The sequence below is a fragment of the Giraffa tippelskirchi genome, chromosome 6 (assembly GCF_054371585.1).
Source record: "Giraffa tippelskirchi isolate mGirTip1 chromosome 6, T2T-mGirTip1v1.2.pri, whole genome shotgun sequence".
In the NCBI taxonomy this organism is placed as follows: Eukaryota; Metazoa; Chordata; class Mammalia; order Artiodactyla; family Giraffidae; genus Giraffa; species Giraffa tippelskirchi.
Window position 1 is genome coordinate 115,954,598 of NC_137280.1, and position 11,025 is coordinate 115,965,622.

The window sequence follows — 11,025 nt, forward strand, 5'->3', positions numbered from 1 at the left end:
GGAAAACATTTGAGCCAAAATGTTTGTATTTCAATTTAAAAAAAAATATTTTTTAATTGAAGGATAACTGCTTTACAGTATTGTGTTGGCTTCTGCCAAACATCAACATGAATCAGCTATAGCTATATCTATAAATCCCCTCCCTCTTGAACCTCCCTCCCACCTACCTCCCCATCCTATCCCTCTAGGTTGTTACAGAGCCCCTCTTTAAATCAAAAGCTAAAATTTGTTTTCTGCCAAAAATGATAAACCAGTTCTTTATTTAAGAACTTAAAATTTTTAAATAATACATAGTCTGACTAAAATAATTTAAAATCGTTTAATGTTTTAAACTTGACTTAATCTTTTTCTTCCTTCAGGAAAAATTATATGAATTTCCCATGGAAAATTATAATCAAACATCCACTGATTTCATCTTACTAGGGCTGTTCCCTTCCTCAAGAATTGGCCTATTTCTTTTTATTCTCACTGTTCTCATATTCCTAATGGCTCTATTTGGTAACCTCTCCATGATCCTTCTCATCTTTCTGGACACCCATCTCCATACACCAATGTATTTTCTACTCAGTCAGCTCTCCCTCATGGACCTGACCTACATCTCCACCATTGTGCCCAAAATGGCCTACAATTTTCTGTGTGGAAACAAGTCTATCTCCTTCACTGGGTGTGGGATTCAGAGCTTTTTTTTCTTGACTATAGCAGGTACAGAAGGATTGCTTTTGGCCTCTATGTCTTATGATCGTTATGTGGCCATTTGCTTTCCTCTTCACTATCCCATCAAAATCACCAGACGAGTGTGTGTGTTGATGATAATAGGATCTTGGATAATGGGCTCTATCAACTCCTGTGCCCACACCACATATGCCCTCCATATCCCTTATTGCAGATCCAGGGCCATGAATCATTTCTTCTGTGATGTCCCAGCCATGTTGACTCTGGCCTGCATGGACACTTGGATCTATGAGTACACAGTGTTTGTGAGCACTACTATTTTCCTTTTGTTGCCTTTCATCGGTATTGCACTTTCCTATGGCCATGTTCTCCATGGTGTCTACCGCATGAACTCAGCAGAAGGGAAGAAGAAGGCCTATTCAACTTGCAGCACCCACCTCACTGTGGTGACTTTTTACTATGCACCCTTTGTTTACACTTACCTGCGCCCAAGATCCCTTCGATCTCCAGCAGAAGACAAGGTTCTGGCTGTCTTCTACACCATCCTGACCCCAATGCTCAATCCCATTATCTATAGCTTAAGAAACAAGGAAGTGATAGGGGCCTTGAGAAGAGTAATTCAGAGAATCTGCTTTGTGAGAATGTAGACATTTTTGCATGAGTATCAAGAGTTGCATGTAAATACATTCATCAGTATATGTTACTTAAAATATTATCTTATCTTTAAATGCAAGGCCTATAATTAATCTAGAGGAGCAGACTATCACTCATTGACCTGGACAAAATTATCATGTATTTAGATTATTTATAGAGTTTTTACCACAAGTTTTAAGTGCTTTTATTTATTGCTAAAATAAGGTTAATAAAAATTTTCTTCATCATGTAGTAATGAAAATGAAAACTGCTTAGTTAAAGTTGTCATTTAGCTAACAATTATATAACTGTTAGCTAACAATTTTATGATATGCTTAAAACATGTTTTCTGAATGCCTAGATAAAGTCAAAAGTCAAAAGACTTCTTATTCTTCTCATAGTAGAACAATAATTACAAATAACAGTTATTTATTTCTACATCAGCAAACTTCATTTCAGAGATTAGCTAGGCTTTACCAAGGATTCTTAATTTCTTATATCACTTTGAAAGGAAAATGACAAATTTACCTTTCTTTTACAGTGGTGCATCCTTGGGAAGTAATTTACTATCAGGTATACCTGGGGATCATCAATAAGGATCTGGAGGTGCCAACAGAGATCAAGGAACTTGTTAAGTTAATTATAGGACTAGTCTGTCAGTGTTTAGTCTAGCTGGTGGATATTATAAATATCAAGGATGTTCTTACCAGCATCTCCAAAACTCAGAACATACTTAGTTTACCTTCTTAAGCAGTAATAACTTTTGTTTTAGATAGTGTCTCTCAAATGAAAATTTGTTCTCCTCTCACTGGATTCCATATTTCTATTGAAACACGTTGGGAAAGTCAACTTTTATGAACCAGTTATAGCCATTAATATTATGGCTTAAACACTTTACTAAACAAGTCTGACTAGTTCATACAATAAAAATCCATCAGCTCAAGTGATGGGTAAATTGTTACGACTGTCTATCAATGATCAGTGTAGAAATGCTCTTTTCCTCTCAAGAATGGTAGGGAAGAGAAAGTTCAAATCCTCCATTATTTGCAGGACATAGCACAAAATGAAAACATGAGGCATCTTGTTCAATAATCAGATAAAGGTGTAACTTTTGGTGCTCAAATATACTTTTTCCTCAAAATTAATTTATTAGTTAAAAAGAATGGAGAAGGAAATGGCAACCCATTCTAGTATTCTTGCCTGGAGAATCCCATGGACAGAGGAGCCTGATAGGCTACAGTCCATGCGGTCTGAAAGGGTTGGACACGACTAAACTACTGAGCAGAATTAACAAGAAATGCAATGAAAAATACAAAGGATGTTTTGTGTCAGAATGTTGTATATATTGAAAACAAATACTTCCTCATATGATATCTTTATCAATTATAAGATTTCTAGGGATCCTCTTTCTTCAAATTTATTTTTATCAAAACTTGTAATTTGGAAACTTTATTAATGTAGTAGAAACTATTTTCAGTCACTGGTGATAAATATTAGGTAAAATTATATTTCGATGATTTTTATTTTATTTTTTATTTTATTTAAAAGATCATTGTGCTTACATTACTGGAACTCTTAGGAATGTTTACAGGTTGTGAAAACATTGAGTTAAATTTCTGAAAAATTATATCAAAACATAAATTTTAGTACACATAGATCTGATGATTCTCAAAAAGAATATTTTTTCTAAAAAGAAATAGCTTATGAATTCATTTCAAATCATCAACTTATACAGATCCATTTCATTTAAGTTTTAGTTTAATTTTAAATATAAATTTAATCACAGATATTTTAATGATTTCTCTCAAATTTGTGGTGATTTGCCAGCCTTGTGTAAGAAACAGAACTGTCTTTATATGTTTCAAATGCCTGCTCCTTCACTTCATCACCATATCTTCAATTACAATGTAAATTAACTTTTTTTTTATTAATAGTCATTTTCTGAGACTTTATAGGAAAAGAATGTATTTTTCCCCCATGATGTTTTAAATTATTTCTATTTCTCATCTTTTGGATATTTGCTTTGCAAATGTTGAAATAGTTTTCTTAAAACCACATATTCTGCATTCCTTAATGAAAACTAGCAATTCCTTAGTTATGCCATATCACAATGGTCATTTGTACACTCTTCTTTTGTAATAATTTACTGAAAGAGCTCAATGTCCAAGCTTGCTAACATTTCCTGATCTAACACTCATGTGAGATACATAATAGTTTTGTAAATGACACAGAGAAGGGCTCTGGATGAAAATATAAGTCAGATCCCAGTTTCAATATGGGTCATTTCTGCTGCTAGAATCCCTTCTCTCTCCCAGGCACCATTATATTACTCCCTTGGTGTCCTACAGTGCCTTGAACACTAATCTCTGTGTGTATGTGGAGAAGCTAGGCCAACTGATCTCTGTGCATGCTGACTAGAGGACAGGACATTTCCTACAGATAGACTAAAACTGTATTGTATGCTACTGCTCCCACTGACTACAGCTCCTTTGTATGTATATATACACAGAGATAAAACTGTTACGAATTTCAACAGAGCATTAAACCAGACAAGGGCACTGTAAGCATAAATGCTACTTAACTCTGAAAAGATAGAATGAATGAATACAAAGGGAATGACTTCACACAAAATGAGGAAAATGATGGGAATATCTGCTGTTTTTGTCAGTTGTTAGAAAGCTGAGCACAGAAGAATTGATGGTTTTGAACTGTGGTGTTGGAGAAGACTCTTGAGAGTCCCTTGGACTGCAAGAAGATCCAACCAGTCCGTCCTAAAGGAGATCAGACCTGGGTGTTCATTGGAAGGACTGATGTTGAAGCTGAAACTCCAATACTTTGGCCATCTCATGCGAAGAGTTGACTCATTGGAAAAGACCCTGATGCTGGGAAGGATTGGGGGCATGAGGAGAAGGGGACGACAGAGGATGAGATGACTGGATGGCATCACCGACTCAATGGACATGGGTTTGTGTGTACTCCGGGAGCTGGTGATGGACAGGGAGGCCTGGTGTGCTGTGATGCATGGGGTCGCAAAGAGTTGAACACGACTGAGCAACTGAACTGAACTGATTTACATCAAGAGTGCATCAAGAGTACTGAAATGGATCTTTTTTTCACTTTTTTCACACTTTTTTCACTTTCTACCATAAGGGTGGTGTCATCTGCATATCTGAGGTTATTGATATTTCGCCCGGCAATCTTGATTCCAGCTTGTGCTTCTTCCAGCCCAGTGTTTCTTTTTCTTTTTTTTTTTTTTATCAATATTTATATTTTATTGACTAAAAGGACCCAAATTTAAAATTCTTAATATTCATATAGGTTTCCCAGGTGGCACTAGTGGTAAAAAACCCGCCTGCCAATGCAGGAGACATGAGAGATAAGGGTTTGATCCCTGGGTTGGGAAGATCCCCTGGAGGAAGAAATGGCAATCCACTCCAGTATTCTTGTCTGGAGAATTTCATCAGCCCAGCGTTTCTCATGATGTACTCTGCGTATAAGTTAAAATAGCAGGGTGACAATATACAGCCTTGATGTACTCCTTTTCCTATTTGGAACCAGTCTGTTGTTCCATGTCCAATTCTAACTGTTGCTTCCTGACCTGCATACAGGTTTCTCAAGAGACAGATCAGATGGTCTGGTATTCCCATCTCTTTAAGAATTTTCCACAGTTTATTGTGATCAAAGGCTTTGGTATAGTCAATAAAGCAGAAATAGATGTTTTTCTGGAACTCTCTTGCTTTTTGATGATCCAGTGAATGTTAGCAACTTGATCTCTGGTTCCTCTGCCTTTTCTAAAACCAGCTTGAACATCTGGAAGTTCACAGTTCACATATTGTTGAAGCCTGGCCTGGAGAATTTTGAGCATTACTTTACTAGTGTGTGAGATGAGTGCAATTGTGTGGTAGTTTGAGCATCCTTTGGCATTGCCTTTCTTTGGGATTGGAATGAAAACTGACTTTTTCCAGACCTGTGGCTACTGCTGAGTTTTCCAAATTTGCTGGCATACTGAGTGCTGCACTTTCACAGCATCATCTTTCAGGATTTGAAATAGCTCAACTGGAATTCCATCACCTCCACTAGCTTTGTTCGTAGTGATGCTTTCTAAGGCCCACTTGACTTCACATTCCAGGATGTCTAGCTGTAGGTGAGTAATCACACCATCGTGATTATCTGTGTCGTGAAGATCTTTTTTGTACAGTTCTTCTGTGTATTCTTGACACCTCTTCTTAATATCTTCTGCTTCTGTTAGTTCCATACCATTTCTGTCCTTTATTGAGCCCATCTTTGCATGAAATGTTCCCTTGGTATCTCTTATTTTCTTGAAGAGATATCTAGTCTTTCCCATTCTGTTGTTTTCCTCAATTTCTTTGCATTGATCACTGAGGAAGGCTTTCTTAACTCTCCTTGCTATTCTTTGGAACTCTGCATTCAGATGGGAATATCTTTCCTTTTCTCCTTTGCTTTTCGCTTCTCTTCTGTCACAGTTATTTGTAAGGCCTCCTCAGACAACCATTTTGCTCTTTTGCATTTCTCTCCCATGAGGATGGTCTTGATCCCTGTCTCCTGTGCAATGTCACAAACCTCTGTCCATAGTTCATCAGGCACTCTGTCTATCAGATCTAGTCCCTTAAATCTATTTCTCAGATCCACTGTATAATCATAAGGGATTTGATTTAGGTCATACCTGAATGGTCTAGTGTTTTTTCCCACTTTCTTCAATTTAAGTCTGAATTTGGCTATAAGGAGCTCTTGATCTGAGCCACAGTCAGCTCCTGGTCTTGTTTTTGCTCATAGAGCTTCTCCATCTTTGGCTGCAAAGAATATAATCCATCTGATTTCAGTATTGACCATCTGGTGATGTCCATGTGTAGAGTCTCCTCTTGTGTTGTTGGAAGAGGGTGTTTGCTATGACCAGTGCATTCTCTTGGCAAAACTCTATTAACCTTTGCCCTGCTTCATTCTGTACTCCAAGGCCATATTTGCTTGTTACTCCAGGTGTTTCCTGACTTCCTACTTTAGCTCTCCAGTCCCCTATAATGAAAAGGACATCTTTTTTGGGTGTTAGTTCTAAAAGGTCTTATAGGTCTTCATAGAACCATTCAACTTCAGTTTCTTCAGCATTACTGGTCGGGGCATAGACTTGAATTACCGTGATATTGAATGGTTTGCCTTGGAAATGAACAGAGATCATTCTGTCATTTTTGAGATTGCATCCAAGTAGTGCAGTTCGGACTCTTTCGTTGACCATGATGGCTACTCCATTTCTTCTAAGGGATTCCTGCCCACAGTAGTAGATATAATGGTCATCTGAGTTAAGTTCACCCATTCCAGTCCATCTTAGCTCACTGATTCCTAGAATGTCAACATTCACTCTTTTTGGAGCCCCAAAAAATAAAGTCTGACACTGTTTCCACTGTTTCTCCATCTACTTTCCATGAAGTGATGGGACCAGAACCATGATCTTAGTTTTCTGAATGTTGAGTTTTAAAAGCCAACTTTTTCACTCTTCTCTTTCATCTTCATCAAGAGGCTCTTCAGTTCTTCTTTGCTTTCTGCCATAAGGGTGGTATCATCTGCATATCTGAGGTTATTGATATTTCTACCAGCAATCTTGATTCCAGCTTGTGCTTCAACCAGCCCAGCATTTCACATAATGTACTCTGCATATAATTTAAATTAACAGGGTGACAATATACAGCCTTGACGTACTCCTTTCCCGATTTGGAGCCAGTCTGCTGTTCCTTGTGCAGTTCTAACTGTTGTTTCTTGACCTGCATACAGATTTCTCAGGAGGTGGGTCCGGTGGTCTGGTATTCCCATCTTTTTAAGAATTCTCCACAGTTTGTTGTGATCCACACAGTCAAAGGCTTTGGCATAGTCAATAAAGCAGATGTAGTAATTTTTCTGGAATTCTCTTGCTTTTTCAATGATTCAGTGGATTTTGGCAATTTGATCTCTGGTTCCTCTGCCTCTTCTAAATCCAGCTTGAACATCTAGAAGCTCATGGTTCACGTACTGTTGAAGCCTGGCTTGAAGGATTTTGAGTATTACTTTGCTAGCATGTGAGATGGGTACAAGAGAATGACAAAGTGTAGAAAAAAAATTTCTATGTTTAAACTTTTCTTGTCTTGCCTGAAAATGTGAATATTTATTTCATCAGTGTGTGTATTAGTTGCTCCGTCATGTACGACTCTTTACAACCCCATGGACTGTAGCCAACCAGGCTCCTCTGTCCATGGAATTCTTCATACAATATTGGAGTAGGTTGCCATTTTCTTCTCTAGGGGATATTCTAGACCCAGGGATCAAACTCAGGTCTCCTGCATTGCAAGCAGATTCTTTACCATCTGAGCCAACAGGGAAGCTCATCATTTCATCAGTATGGTTAATGAAATCATTGGTCATTGGTGAATAAACTCTTGTCCACCTCCTCATTCTGGGGCTTTAGGGAGTAAGACTGAAAGTTTCAACCCTTTAATTATAAGTTTTATTCCCCTTGCAACCAGATACTTAGAGCCTTTTTCAAAGTTGCCTCATTTACATAACAAACTTTATTTAACAAGGACATTATTTACATAGTTCTATAAAGTTTTATTTAACATAACTTTATTTACACAAGAGAAGACAACTGTATTTTTAGTCCCTTAAGAAACTCTAAGTGTTTTAGGGGCTCTGTGCCAGGAATGGAGGAAATGATGATCAAATATATGTATCTTTTTGTAAATAAAAAAGTTACCAAAACCCATATCAAAATGACAAGACTCTTATTCATGCAGGGTAATGTAGAGGCTAAGAGTTTAAGCTCTGATTCAAAGAAAACTATTTTCCAGATTGAGACTTACTCTCCCTAGCTCTATGACCTGATGGAGGGTTTATTGCTGCCCCTAACCTCCCTGTGCTCACTCAAAGTGGAGAAAACAGCAGAATCATAGTATTGCAGAAGCAGTTATAATTGCTAAATATTAACTGGAATTATTTTCTTAAATATTACTATATTCAATGAGCTTAAACCTAAAAGAAGACAAGTATGGACATAGACAAGAATAAGACCCAGTAAAATATGTTATTATAAACACTGCCGTCAGAGAAAAAAAAGTCTCTAAAACAAATGCACTTATTTGAGGTCTTAAAATTGCAATTTGGGGAACACAGATTTCAGCAGTAAACAAAACAGGGTCCAGTTCTGGAGTCAAATATGGTTTTTTTCCTTTTTTTAAAGGAAAAATGGAGTACAATAGGTTTCACAAGTTGTTTGCCAAGAGTTACACCTGGAGGCTATTATTTTTTCTTTTACAATTCATTTGCTTGTGAAGACATTTCACTCATTATTAAGAAAACCACATTTTTGCAGTTCTCAGAAATATCTTTCTCAACAACAGTTCTTAGAAGGCTCTTCCTCAGCAAGTAACATGTTAATTTGCCAGTTATCAGGGTTAGTACAGTTCCATATTTTAACAGACAAAGTCCTGATATACAAAATGAAGTAACTACTGACAAGTACTTCCATAGCACTATAGGAGTGGAGGTGTGGGAGAGGAAGACATTAACTGGATAAGAAGATGAGAAGAAAATGTTGTGTTATATATTAATAAAAGTACAACTCAAATTGGCAATCTTGAAAAAAAAAATTCTGAAGGCTTCCCTGCTGGTCCAATGTTTAAGAATCTGACTTGCAATGCTGGGAACACCGGTTCAATCCTTAGTCCAGGAAGATACCACATGCTGCAAAGCAACTAAGCCCATGCACCACAACTATTGAAGCCCTTGCATTCTAGAGCCTGTGCTCTGTAACAAAAGAAGCCAACACAATGAGAAGCCAGCACACTGAAATTAGAGAGTAGCCCCCACTTGCCGCAACTAGAAAAAGCACCTGCACAGCGATGAAGACCGAGTACAGTAAAAAATAAATAAACATTTTAAAAATGTGAAGAAAAACTTTCCAGAAGTGGGAAATAACCCAAGCTAAATTTCAGGTGTGCAGAGGAATAGAGGGCTGCAAGGGCAGGCTGGAGGTCTAAAGGAATTCTGGCACTAAGTCTGTAGGGTGGATGTTAGACACAGGTAAAGGTAGACTTGATAGGCATTTTAAAACACCTGAGCTTGAACTTGAGATTAGAAAGTTTTGTGAATACAATAGTAAATCGAAGATTGTAGAATGACATTTTCATATATATATTTTAGGAAACTTAACTTGATTGGGAAATTGTAGGATATATTTTATAATTGAAATGGACTTGAGTCATGAAAACACTTGAGAAGAAATTTTAAAAGACCAGGAAAAGATCCTGGGAGCTTAAACTTGGGCAGTAAATGGAGAATTTGTGGAAGAGGGTCTCTTCTAAGCCTTTTTTTCCCCTATAATCATTAAAACTAACTCCTACATAACCCCAGTCATGGAGAGACGTGAAGTAACTTAACTGTGTTAGTAAAACACCGGTAGTAAAACTTTTGTTAAACACAACATTATGACATATTAGCATAGAATTTCAATGTGTGTAAGCTCACATTCATATTTTACATGTTATAACTGAAATCTGAGACATTGCTTTCATTTTATATATTGCATGCTGTAGCTCCTCAGTCCTATGTTTCCCTGCCATTAAGTAAATGACTTTGTCAAATACAAAATTTTTTAAGGTCATTTAAATACATACTTTTCTTAATTTGAATGTAGAATAAAACTGTTGATTATTTTCACAATTCTACAAAGGTCATTTAATCTCTACATATTTATTGAAATCTGAAAAATTCTAAGTCAAATAAGCCCCCTCAAAATAGTGTCATAAAGGATATTACATTATGATGGACTCCAGAAGTCAGTTACAATCAAAATGAAGGATTGAAACAGGATTAAAAAAAAACTCTCATAAACACACTAGTAAGCTTGGTTGCTTGCTTACTTAATGTCCCACTATCCATATTTTATATATCACAAATATAATTTTATACACTACATTTAAAACATTTGAAAACATTTGATTGCATGTTCTAGGCCTGTGTTTTCTAACACAGTAACCACTGGCCCTATGTGGCTAGTGGGCACTTAAATTGTATCTGGTCAAAATTGCTGCAGCCTATAAGTATAACTATAAGGGCTTTAAAGACTCAGAATGAAAATAAAGTAATAGACTGCTTCAATAAGTTTGTATCAATTGCATGTAGAAATGATAATGTCAGTATGAGTATATTATTATAAGTGATATATGTAACAAATAAATTGCATAATATTTTACAATAATATACCATTAATATCAATGTTCTTAATCTCAGTATTGATTATAACTTTGGGATTAAGTAAATGCATTATTTAGATTAATTTCACTTTTTAAATATGGCTTACCCCACTCCACTACTCTTGCCTGGGAAATCCCATGGACGGAGGAGCCTGGTAGGCTGCAGTCCATGGGGTCGTGAAGAGTCGGACACGACTGAGCGACTTCACTTTCACTTTTCACTTTCGTGCATTGGAGGAGGAAATGGCAACCCACTCAAGTATTCTTGCCTGGAGAATCCCAGGGATGGGGGAGCCTGGTGGGCTGCCATCTATGGGGTCGCACAGAGTCGGACACGACTGAAGTGACTTAGCAGTAGTAGCTATACTTTCAGTGAAAATTTTAAATTACAGAATAGCTCATATATTTCTATCAGATAGTAGTACTCTAGGGTATTCTAATCACCATAGAAAGAAGGAATAAAGGAGGGTAAGGGGAGCCATAGTTA

General features: G+C 36.9%; 1 protein-coding gene across 1 annotated transcript; it reads left to right on the forward strand.

The window, feature by feature from the left end:
• The first annotated feature begins 380 nt into the window (after nucleotides 1-380).
• Nucleotides 381-1,319, forward strand: LOC145508595 (olfactory receptor 2L8-like). Its single transcript, XM_081495592.1, has one exon. It carries the CDS (start codon nucleotides 381-383, stop codon nucleotides 1,317-1,319), a length of 939 nt encoding a protein of 312 aa, XP_081351718.1.
• Nucleotides 1,320-11,025: the final 9,706 nt, after the last annotated feature.

Bases quoted from the DNA above. Each gene is read 5' to 3' on its own strand.
- LOC145508595 (XM_081495592.1), top strand. From the start codon at position 381: ATGGAAAATTATAATCAAACATCCACTGATTTCATCTTACTAGGGCTG.